Genomic DNA, 12,258 nt, shown 5'->3' on the forward strand with positions numbered 1-12,258 from the left:
CTTCTATCTAAAACTATTTCATCTCACCTCAAAATCCAAACTTACATTTAATGTTACCAGCCCTAAACGTTAGATACAATTTTAATACATTATATATTTTTTTTAAAAAAGGGGATCTATTTATAAAAAAAAAATAATAATAGTATATCTTATGGTTTTGTTTTTTCATTTTAACCATTTATATATGTCATTTTATTTGATTTTAGTTACTTAATAGTTAAGAAAATAATTATTAATGTATTGATATATATTTAAAAATATTTAAAAAAATTTGTAAAGAAAATGAAAATAAAAATACAATTTACACGAAAGGAGCCGATAAATACTGAGAGGCATAGTAGCAGCATCTATAAAAATAATAAATAACTTGTTCGTATGAATATCAAATTTATCCATCTTTTTCTAATGACTCTACATGATTTAGTCTTATCACTAAAATATCATTTCCGTGAATTTATTAATACCCCACGTGCTATATAGAATGGCTCGTTAAGAAATCTTGGCTTTCATGCAGTACTAGCACAATGCCAAACGAGGCCTGGGGCAAAAAATTTTTAAAAATATCTTTATATTTTTCTTATGGTTAGGTGCAAAGAAAAAGTAGTTTTCCATTATCAAATCAATGCTCCCATCATATTAAATATGTTACACCGACTCTATAAATAAAATTTCAGAAAAGAAAAATATGAACATATGACATGACGCATTCATATATAATATTGAACGTGTAAATTTTAGCATACGAAAAAGACGAATGTTTCCCCTGCCAATAGACGACAATCACCTCTTTACATACCATAATTCGGAAACTACAACATGACTGGCTGACGTGTAGCCAACCAAATCCATCGGACAAAAACAAATGGCGCTTTATACTACAGCTCTACTTGGACCAAGCAACTGTATCGATTTCTTGTTGTGCTGCCCTGTACAACTCCAGCCTCTTTGCGAGTGCAGTACGTCGCTCCATGATGGCCGGATCCTCGTTCAGTAAGGCTGATAACCGCTTCGGCTGCATCAGGCGGATTTTTAAACCCAAACATCCATCCATCAGTTTTGCTTAACTAAAGATAGAAACAAAGACGTGATAAGAGGGATCTCGATTCTCACCTCCATTTTACCCAACTCCGTGAAGAAGTGGTCAAGTAGGCTTCTTTTGGCCTCCCGCACTTGGCAATAAACAATGGACTTGGGAATTGAGTTTCGCAAACTTGCGCATACCTGATTGACATACGACAATACGGTTGTCCCTGTTTACAGAGGCATCGGATAAATCAGCTAAGAGAAACCGAGGTAAGATAAAAAGACAAGTTCAGGCATAATTGTCATAGTTGTAAGCCTCACCAATTCGCCTAAGATATGAATCATTGTATCTATCAAAGATTGAATGTGTAGGGTTGCCACCCTTTTCAACATCTTGAGGAAGTTTCCGGAAGAAATCAACTGTCAAGTAACCACACTCCATATCGACGAGCTGAAGTGTTGCTTTTTTGCTTTCTTCCCTCATCCGATCAAGCGATTCAATTGCTGCATTTCCAACCTCTACTCTGAGGCCAGGGTACTGTTTCAACTCCTGTGAGTCAAGCAAAATTACACTTACAAAAAAAGCTTGAAAACTTATGATCCTCGATCCAAGAGAAGGCTGAAGGAAAGGAAAAAATGGGTAAGGGCATCTAGTGCGTATGGCCTTTTTACATGATTGGAAAGAGAAGAAAGAAAACCTCTTCTGACCCGATTTCTGAAGCAGCAAAATTTCAACTTTTAAGGGGCTCAAAATCCAATGATGCAAAACGTACATGTATTCTTGAACTGGGCATGGACTTGTGCAGGTGCAGATGCAGGTGGGTGAGGGTGCATGGATGTTGTGGTATAGGTAGGCAAGTGTTGTCATCAATCAAGCAAGTGAAGGTCAATTGATGCCAAAACGTTTGCCCAAGCTTTTGGCATAACCTTAAACTACTAGCTTTCTCCAAGATAGGTATAAGGGGCTCAAAAGCTCGAAGTTCCAAACTTTACGATAATATCTATAACTTCAATGTTTTGAACATAATATAGGTTAAATACGTCAACTTCCACTTCTGAATTATAACATGTACACAAACTTGCATCAGTTGTTAACTGCCTCTAATACTTCTTTTTTGTCAAAAGAAACTGTCTCCCAACTTCACTCCAATTAGGACTTCTGCTATTCCAAATTTTGTAATATTATTCATGGAGGTTCTTAGTGGGATTTGACCCTATAATTACATGCAAATCTTTATGACCGCACACTGTTTTGTAAAGGTGTCAAGATTTCTGCAAATTTTCAATTTTTTCCATTGACCTCTACAATATATTTCTACCTCTGTTGTTATAGGAAAAAAAAAAGGCGAAAATTGGATTATAGATCTATCTTCGTCTTCTTGATTGGACCAAATTTGTTTCTAACATAAGAACAGCACACACTTAAAATATGAGTCACTGCCATGTATATCATTCAATCAAGTCGTTTTAGAAATGCCCATGCTTTTTCTGAGTTAATACTTATGAAAGATTTGATATAATGAAAAGGTCGTCTAGTTAGATTCATCACACAAAACTTTAAGAAACATTAAGGACAATTATAATGGCAAGAAATAAAATTTGGCATGTCAGGAACATACTAGAGTTTCGCTGATAGCCTTGTGAATTAGATCCTTCAGTAGGGCATGGACCTGGAACCATGATAAAACATAAATGAGTCGTCAAAAAGCAAGAACCACAATTCAGCAAGGAGTCAGAATTTGGATATGAAGGAAATTCGGCAACTCTATACCAATAAGATTTCAGGTAAAAGTTTTTCATTATATATTAATCCACTGCCTTTTACAAAGCCAGGATATGAGACTTTTGGCCAAATCAGGGTTGACTTTCTCAACGAAACAATCAGACCCATTATGTTCCATCTATGTTTAATCTTTCCAAGCAACAGTCAATTGAACTATTGGGTGAAAACACCACACAAATGGGCAGGCCCATCTACGAGGGCCAAATGGTAACCTTAGCCAGATGATTTCATGATGGTGTTGACACTGCCAGACAAATCGAACTTCGAAAAACAGGTGTCAATAGGAGTGAGACACCCATCAAATTGGTATATACATCCTACACAGATTGATGGTGATGCCAACACAATACTCGGACTGTCTTTTAAAGGTCTACATTGAGATGGTTAATAAGAAACAAAAAGAAGAACCAATTATAAATGGGCATGAAACATATGGCAAGTAGAATTTTGGTTCCTCAATATATGTTTCTCCTAAATTTTAATGCATACCGCATCAACAGCTGCTTCAGCAGGACCTCTGATGGTAATTATAGTTGATTCTATGAGACGACGATATCCTTGTTCAGGAGCTATTAAATGAGGTTGATATCCATCAGCCTCGGTTATAATCTTCCGTATATTTTCCATTGCAAGTTGCTTGTCAAACTGCAACCTTTTAAGAGCAGCAGGAAGCTGGTTATCGAAGACATTGTAAATTTTGTCACCACCAGGACGCCTGCAGACAATATTGAACACAATAAATCAAATTTATTATAGAAACTGCATCACAAGGAATCCCCGCTGTCTGCCCATAATCGAGGAAGATGATGAAAATATGAAACTTACACCCCATCAAGATGATCCTTGTATGTTTGATCAAAAGCACGACAAATCTCCATGATCATGTACAACTTTCCCTGCATGCCATTAGCAATTAATAACTAGTAAATCCTACAGAGATGAGGATCTCCTGAAAATAAAGAGGCCAAGTCAAAATAGTGTGTGTGTGTGTGTGTGTGTGTGTGTGTGAGAGAGAGAGAGAGAGAGAGAGAGAGAGAGAGAGAGAGAGAGAGAGAGAGAGAGAGAGGAAGCCATATTATTACTCAGTTTGATGGTCAAAAGAGCTGAATATTTAAAGGATAAAGCAAGCCAAACTAGTAAGAAAGATCAAACTCACTCCAGCATCTGCAGCAACTGGCTTTCCAAGACGACTTAACTCTGTTTCAAGTTCTGAAACTGTTTTGTTAATAAGGGACTGAATGCCTGGGATTCTGGACTTGATTACAGTTTCTAAATGCTGAAATATGAACCACTCGATCAACTCAGGATATAAACATTAGGACAGAAACATAATAACTAACATCCAAATACAACTGCCACATTTTTTCCAAGAAAAACAAAAACTAGAAAGGAAACAATATCGATTAGCCCACCTTGGAAAGCATCTTTGCCAGATGTTCAGAACCCATTCTGTGAGCCAGGTGCTTGTATTCAGGGGTATTCGAGAAATATTCACGCTCTCTACGCCGAGCAGCAATCATGTCAACATTCTTGTTAATATCCGCTTGTGACCGATTCACAACACCAACCCAAGGAAATTTCAGCCGATAAGACTTCCCTTCTAACATCTAAGAAACAAAATATGACTCAAAATTTAGAAAAGCAAAGCATGTAATGCTTCTAGCTGTATAACATATAGAATTCATCTAAGACATTTAGATAATCTCAATTTTATTGAATGAGCAGGTGCCTATTCATAAATTAATACTAGCTAAAGATGTGGCATGGACTGAAATACCAGATCACAACAAACTCAGATATCTGGGAAATAGGGACAGCCAGTCAGGAGAGGGAGAGGGTCCTTGGCAAAAGTTTGAGGTTACTAGAAAACTATCCCAGTGTACTTTAAAAATGTGGTTTCTCTGGACCCCTCTCAAAGTTATCAGCACCTATTATCATGTATATGTAATGTATCAGGCCTAGTGGCATAAATATTCCCATCTTAATTAATAAGACATCCAGGAGGCAGGAACCATTGGACCCTCTGATGGACATGATGCAGATAAGTGGCGCATTCCACATATTAAACAAGACAAGCATTCAAGAAAATCACAATTTATTGAACAATTTTTTTTTTTTTTCCTTCTCTTTTGTAAGCATACACTGAAGCATCACAAATCATTCTGGGTCATAGATCGAGTCAACTTACATCCACTGCATCAGTACCCTTATCCATAAGATCAATCTTTGTCAACACCCCAAGGGTCCTCTCCCCTGCAAAATGAAAATGGTAAATCAAGAACTAGAACATTGAAAGAGCCCCTCCTACACATGATGAAAACGGCACTCAATGGGGTATACATGAGCTGTGAAAAGAGAAAATACTGTTGAAAGAAACGATATTGGGGTTACCTGTAGGGTCTACTTCACGTGAGATTTTGATAGCGTCGGATGTAGCAAGATCTTGATTAGCAGGTGAAATGGCCAGAATTATACAGTTGGGCTGCATAAAAGTACAGAAGACAAAATAACAACATAGAAATTTAGCTTCTAAATCATAAATAAGGACAGGCTAAAATGCAAAAGAATTACTCCTAACATAAACGGTGAAAAATCATTAACTCATGGAGAATTTAACCCAAGAATGGACGAGCAAAATATAGGAACCACATTGATCAACAAAACAATAGGAACCACATTCATCAACAGAAAAATATGTGAATAAAAAACAAAAGGGTATAAACATAATAGGAAAGAAGTCTAACAGAATAGTTTGAGCCTCTTTTTTTTTTTTTTTTTTTTATAATCAATAAGAATTTAAATACAGAATGCAAAAAGCACAATCCACCTCTGGTTTCCTAGAAATTGCTTACTAAAAACTAAACTCTTAAGGAGTTTACCATCTTCAGGGCAATGTGATACTAGAAAACCACAGGTAGAAGCTCTGAACTCAGAAGATAACCAACATATTAGATAAGAATGAAAGACTGTGAAGTACCAATTTAGGTTTTGATTCTCCTTGTCCTCTTTTTCTCTAAGATTAGAGAGGAAAAAAGGGTCTCCAGTTCCATATCCACAATCTAAAAGGACCAGAAGAATATTTGGCTATGGTTTGGTAAGTCCAATTTCATACTTTTTCAACTTCCAAACCATAAATCTTTCAATCTCAAATATTTTTACTATATCAATTATTCCAACCATTTACCTAGATTTCAGTGAAAAGTCAAAAACACCAAAACAAAACTATCCTAAAAATAATATCTAAAAAACTTTTCCCCTCTTCCCATCTACTTTCACAAATCTCAATACAAAACACATTTCAAGAAAAATGTTCAGATTTTCCTATCTACCCTTACAAAACCCAGTAAAAAACGCATCTCAGAATTTCTTAACCAAACATGGCCCTTATATTTAGGAAAATTATACTTAATTTGATTGATTGGTTATTTGCACAAAAAAAAAAAAAAAAAAAACACTACTTGACACAAATATTACCTTCTCAATGTAGGAGCGAACCATATTCTCAATGTCATGCACAATACTGTCTGGTTGGCCCTCTATAATACCCAGAAAGTGTTAGATACAATATCCTCTCATTCATATATATACAAAAAAACAATGACTTTTTTGTTGAATAGAAATTAGAAAGCCAAGAAAAAGAAGAAAGGAGAGCTAAAAGGTTCCAACAGAAAGATAAGCCAGCCAAATAATTCTACAATACTTAGGCAGTTTTTATTTTCTGGAAGAATTGCTGATTTTTCTGATGTTTGATTGGTACTTTGAAAATGATACAAAAATGGCCTCGTTTGGTTACACAGATGAGATGAAATAAAATGTTTTAAATAGTAATGAATAAAATATTGTTATAATATAATTTTTGAATATTAATTTTGTATTGGGATTTGAAAAGGTTAGATTGTTTATTATATTTTGTATGGGGATTTGAAAAAGTTGTAATGATGAGTTGAGATGAAATGAAATGAGATTTTTGGTTTTGTGTAACCAAACAATGCCTTTTCAATGTTTGGTTGCATTGAAGATAATTAACTTAATTATATGACTTATCAACAACAATTTGATTCATCATATTAATATACTTTAAAAATATAGAAAACCTAATAACTTTTAATATTATTCACACTTACAAAAAATTTTCAGTAAAAACTTCGTTGTAATAATAACCCCTTGGTATGAGTTTACTAGAAATAGAATAATCCGTTACTTTTTTCATCCATCACCATCAACATAAAAACACATACCCAATCATAGACCACCAAGTGTTAATTTAGTTTAAGAATTATTTAAATTTTTTTATTGGTATCGGGCGTCCTGGAACAACGTCCAGACTAATCCCTAGGGTGCGCAGGCCCTTAGCAAGGAGTTTCCCGCAAGTGCACCTCGGGTAATTCAAGAGAAAAATCCCTCAGTCTAATAGCTCCTAGAGATTGTTTGCATCCAAGGGGATTTAAACCTTAGACCTAAGGGGAGGATACCCCCAAGTCCAAGGCCTTTACTACTTGAGCCAACCTCTAGGGATTTTAAGAATTATTTGATTAAATTTTTTTAATAAATAAAAATACATTTTTATAATAAAAAGTGAATTTTATACTTTTAAAATATATTTTTATTATAAAAAATATTTAATTAGATTTCTTAAAAAAAAAATCAACATGTGGCAGTTTATGGCTGAGCCACGTGTTTTATTTGAGCAAAAAGGGTCTACCTTTTGTCTGGGTAGAGAAGAATGCGTGAAGCAAGGAGTCGAAAAGGAGCAAATCATTTTCCACCCTAGACACAAGATTTTCCTATTGACCCAGAAGTCCTTTTCCATTGACCTCTATTTTCCGCCCTTTCCAAACAGACCAAGAAATGAAAGCATTTCCCCCAAACATATTTCAGCCGAAACAAAAACAGCCTCAGTGTGTAGATGCTTTTTTCAGTTTTTTAATGAGTCTTTTATAGGAACACATTTTTTTAATAAGTCACAGCCTAAATAATGAGGGCTTGTGGTTTCAAATTTCCTCTCCTTTCACTTTCTTGTGCTTCTCAGCAACAAAACAGAAAAGTGACAGAGAAGAATATCAGTAAATGAATCACATAACAAATTCAGAGACAAATGTAGCTTACCAACAGCTACTTTCGTAAGCCCAGGAAGGTCAACGAGCGTCAAGTTAACAACTGCCAAAAAATTTGAGAAATCAGAATAAAATAAAATAATTGATAAAGAAATCAGAACCAAGTAAATTATAACATTAGAACATATTTTCCTATACAAAAATTTAATATCAATTAAAACACACACTCAAGTACAAAGGAATGACTTCGTGCCCACATTAGAAAATATTTTCATGCATAAATGACAGATTTTTTTTTTTTAATCGGTAAAAACGTGTAAACATAAATGATACATTCATGCAGGCAGAGTTAAGAAAGAAAGAACCAAAAATAATTTTGGATTTCTATCTTACCATTAGGAGAATAAATGCTGAGATGAATAGGAACACTGGAGATTTGCTTGCTACGGCCAGTCTCTCGATCAGTCTCATCTTGAATCTCCTTCCTTACAGCAGCTGCACAATATCATTAATGAAGATGTGTAAAGTGAAACAATATTAAAAATGGTTACATTCCTCTCTCTCCCTCCCCATGAATGGTTTGCGTGCATGTTGTCAATGTATTAAGGTATGGCATGATGTGCCATATGATGATTAGAAAATCTTTAAAGCGGCCTAATAAATTAAAACAAAACATAAATGGCATTTTCACATTTCAAACTCAGTCCATAAGTTAAAAACTTTATGAGGATAAAGAAACTTACAAAAATCAGTGAATCTTTTCCTTGGAAGGTGGAGAAACTCTGCATATTCTCTGCTGCCTTCCTCACTTTTATGGAGCTGCAAGACAAGTGGACGCCGAGTAACAATTCCTGCATATAATTTACACTATTATTTTAACATTCAACATAAACAAATAAGGAAACAAACATGTATGTATAAAGTTATGAGTTCCATAAATTACCAGATCCACGAGGTAAGAAGTCCTTTCCAACAATGCTCTCCAACACAGAAGACTTTCCCGAACTCTGTGGAATAATAAAATACAGAATTAAACTACATTTTTTCTTCAGGCATGGATTAAAAAGGCAAATATTTTCAATGAAGGTTATATATTTGAAATCATTATGATCTTTTCCCCTTCAGAAACTTCAAAAAAGTATCTAGAAACTGCCCTGAATGCATAAACCAGAGAAATAATAACAATCATCATCCTAACTCATCAAGTGCGTTAGCTGACGGAATAAAGAAAGTTCATACATGGATTTGTAAATGAGGCAAAAATACAACTCAATAAATTATAACCATAAAAAGTTAAGTTTAAGTGGATCTACAAATCTAATTGACCGCTCTACTAGGACATGTTAAATGTGGAAAGCACCAAGAATTGAGTAGCAGAACAAATAATAAATATCATCCTCAAACTGTTCAGTAGCCCCCGGACAGCAACGAATACTGATCAGGAGGACTTGAGGAGATAATTAAAATCCAAAAGCGCTTTCAGAATCATTTGACATCTAAGCAACAGAATCGGGAGCTTTAAATGCCGGTAATAATTTTATTGTTCATAAAGCGACCATTGATGGACAACTTCATTTTTTTCGCTTTTGATAAACCGAAATCTAATTTATCCAGCTTGGTAAAAGGCACAGAAGTTCTAATAGGATCCCAAAGAAATTTAAAAACACGAACAAACCTACGCAGACGGATATTGAATGTTTCCAAAACAATTGGAAGAATCCATCATTTTTCACAAAATACGAGAGAGATTTGAGAGAGATCAGCTCAGGCTACCAACCGAAGCTCATAGAATAGAACAAGCTTGGGCTTCCTCTGTGCAAGAGGGAGCAGAGAGAGACAGATAGAGAGCTGACCTGGCCACCGACGACGGCGATCGAGGGGAGGGAGTCCCATAGAGTGGGCAATGCACTGGCTTCACCGTGGTCACCTAGGGCGGTACAAGCTCTCTGGATTCTGTTCACCAAAGAGATCAAGTTCTCCATTTCTGATCAGAACGGAGCCTCTCAGAGCCGCTCAGGTTTAGACCACTGGATCCGATGGCCGAAGAGAGAAATAGATCTGAGAAAGTGATATGCCAGCTGAGAGAGAAACAGATTGACTCTGGGGGAGGGTTATGGCTGTGGGTGTTGAAGCCTAGTCTTGAAGGAAAGGAGGTGGGTAAATGCGACGAAGCGCGTTTCGGAAGAATTGAGAATTTTTAGAATAAAATATTTAAGTAGGAGAACGTTTTGAAATTCAATAGACGTGACATGACCCGCCAGCTGTACCATATATACAGTGTCCCCTTCTCACTGCCGTTGGATTTGCCATGAGTGCATTCCATTTTATAAATGAAAAAAAAAAAAAAAAAAAAAGTGCCGCGATCAGTTCCTTTCAGAAAAATAATAATAATTTGTATAAAGTATTTTTAACATATAAGTAATATTGCTTACAGTTATAAAATACGTAATTTCTATATAATCATCTTAAAAAAAATGAAATTTATTATTACAAAATTAATTTTTTATATACAGTTTGGATTTTATAACAATATTTTTGGCAAAGACAACCATATAAATAAAATGTAAGATATAAAATTTTTATCTAATTTTATTTCATCTAATTGTATCTTATTTTTAAACATAATTTAAATATAAAATTTTCAAACTAATCCTTACAATTTTTTTAAACTTTTAAATAAATAAAAATTCTAACTAAAAAAAATATCGAGATGAAATAAGATTATTATGAATAGTAGTAAGATAGTTTGTAAATATTAGTAAAATAATTTGAATTGAGTATTTTTTAGATTTTAAAAAATGAGAAAAAAATGTGAATAAAAAATATTATAAAATTAAAATATTATTAAAATATAATTTTTTAATATTATTTTTATTTTAAAATTTGAAAATTTTAAATTGTTTTTTAATTTTTATTTAAAAATTTAAAAAAATTATAATAATTAGTTTAAAAATATTATATTTAAGTGATATTTGAGAATAATGTAAAATGAGACTAAACAAGACCATATGAGAATTTTAGAATAAATTTTTTCTCCAAACAAGCCTTAATGAATTGGCGTGATAACATTAGATAGCGAAGTTCTATTAGCTAATTTTAAAAATTAAGAATTAATATAAATTTTATAAAATTGTAAATGGACAACAAAATTTTATTTGCGAACATATAATTTTTAAAAGAGAAATAATATTTAAAAGTGTAAAATGTATAAATACTACATAATCTTTTTAATAAAAATAAGTAAATATAAAATTTACATAAAAAAATTTAATTTTTTAATAATTAAACTCATTATTTTTTAAAATAATTATATAATATTTATACATTTTAAGACTTCACGTACCATTAATCTTTTCGAAAAGGAAGACAGTTGTGGTGATGACTTTATGGCCAAATCTAGCACCGTCCAAAAGACTCTTGACTTGGGCGTTTATGTTGGGTCAGTCATGTCATGGTACAACGTTGTCCACGCCCTACCTTTGAATGAAGAAGCTATAGTGGCTGACCATTTAATTATCTAATTAAAATTAATTTATGATAAACTAATTTTAATATATTTAAATTAAGAAAATATTATTTTATTATAAAATTATGAAATAGTTTTAAATTAATTATAAATTAAAAATATTTTAATCATAAAGATATAAAAAATAATTTTAATTAGTATAATTATGAAAATATATAATTAGTATAAAAATAAAAATTATGAAATAGTATAATTAAAATTCATTTTTATATGATATATTTATATACGTAACAGTTCTTAATATGTCACATTTCGACCACTACAGGACAGCTTATTATACAATCGGTCTTTCTTTCGTACTAATGGCTTATGGTACTTGGTAAACGGATGTTACTATGGCGACAACTGTCGCTTTAAGAAACCCAAAGACTACTTCCAAAAGAGACGTTAATAACTCCGGTTTTAATTTCCCTTATTTACGCTCCAACTATGGGCGTAAAAAAAAACTGATAAACCGATGGACCGGACCGGACCGGACCGGACTAAATTAGTGACATCAGTCTGATTTTGAGGTTGGTTCGGTTCGGTATCGATTTTAGTTTTCTTAAAACTAGTCAAAATCGGTCCGGTTCTAATTTTTCTTTTTCTAAAATCGGACCGGACCGGATTGGACCGATTTATATATATATTTTAATTTTTTATATTGTATATAATATTTATATATAATATATAACTATATATAAAATAATTTTGTACTATATGATAAATTACTAATTAATATAATATTAAATTTTAAAATTTTATATAATTTTTCTTATTGTATTAATAGTTATAGTAATATTATATAGTGCATATTAATAGTTATATTTATACTATATCACTATATATTATAATATAATATATCATTATATTATATATTATAATATATCATT

General features: G+C 32.9%; 1 protein-coding gene across 1 annotated transcript; it reads right to left on the minus strand.

Annotated features, from left to right (window-relative positions):
- Positions 1-611: 611 nt before the first annotated feature.
- LOC122281744 (dynamin-related protein 5A-like) lies at positions 612-10,051 on the minus strand. Its single transcript, XM_043093501.1, has 16 exons — positions 9,714-10,051; positions 8,804-8,867; positions 8,604-8,711; positions 8,254-8,355; positions 7,913-7,963; positions 6,281-6,342; positions 5,198-5,288; positions 4,995-5,059; positions 4,219-4,413; positions 3,963-4,082; positions 3,632-3,702; positions 3,296-3,521; positions 2,643-2,693; positions 1,345-1,573; positions 1,111-1,250; positions 612-1,012 (listed from the first exon to the last, which is right to left on the minus strand). Exons 1-16 carry the CDS (start codon positions 9,840-9,842, stop codon positions 884-886), a joined length of 1,833 nt encoding a protein of 610 aa, XP_042949435.1. The 5' UTR covers positions 9,843-10,051; the 3' UTR covers positions 612-883.
- Positions 10,052-12,258: the final 2,207 nt, after the last annotated feature.

Source organism: Carya illinoinensis, chromosome 11 (assembly GCF_018687715.1).
Source record: "Carya illinoinensis cultivar Pawnee chromosome 11, C.illinoinensisPawnee_v1, whole genome shotgun sequence".
In the NCBI taxonomy this organism is placed as follows: domain Eukaryota; kingdom Viridiplantae; phylum Streptophyta; class Magnoliopsida; order Fagales; family Juglandaceae; genus Carya; species Carya illinoinensis.

Excerpts from the sequence above, each read along its gene's own strand:
- LOC122281744 (XM_043093501.1), bottom strand. The coding sequence starts at position 9,842 with ATGGAGAACTTGATCTCTTTGGTGAACAGAATCCAGAGAGCTTGTACC. Across the intron at positions 4,414-4,994 it reads AGGGTACTGATGCAGTGGAT|ATGTTAGAAGGGAAGTCTTA; the intron begins GTAAGTTGACTC and ends TTTGTTTCTTAG. Across the intron at positions 1,574-2,642 it reads AGGCTATCAGCGAAACTCTA|GAGTTGAAACAGTACCCTGG; the intron begins GTATGTTCCTGA and ends CTTGACTCACAG.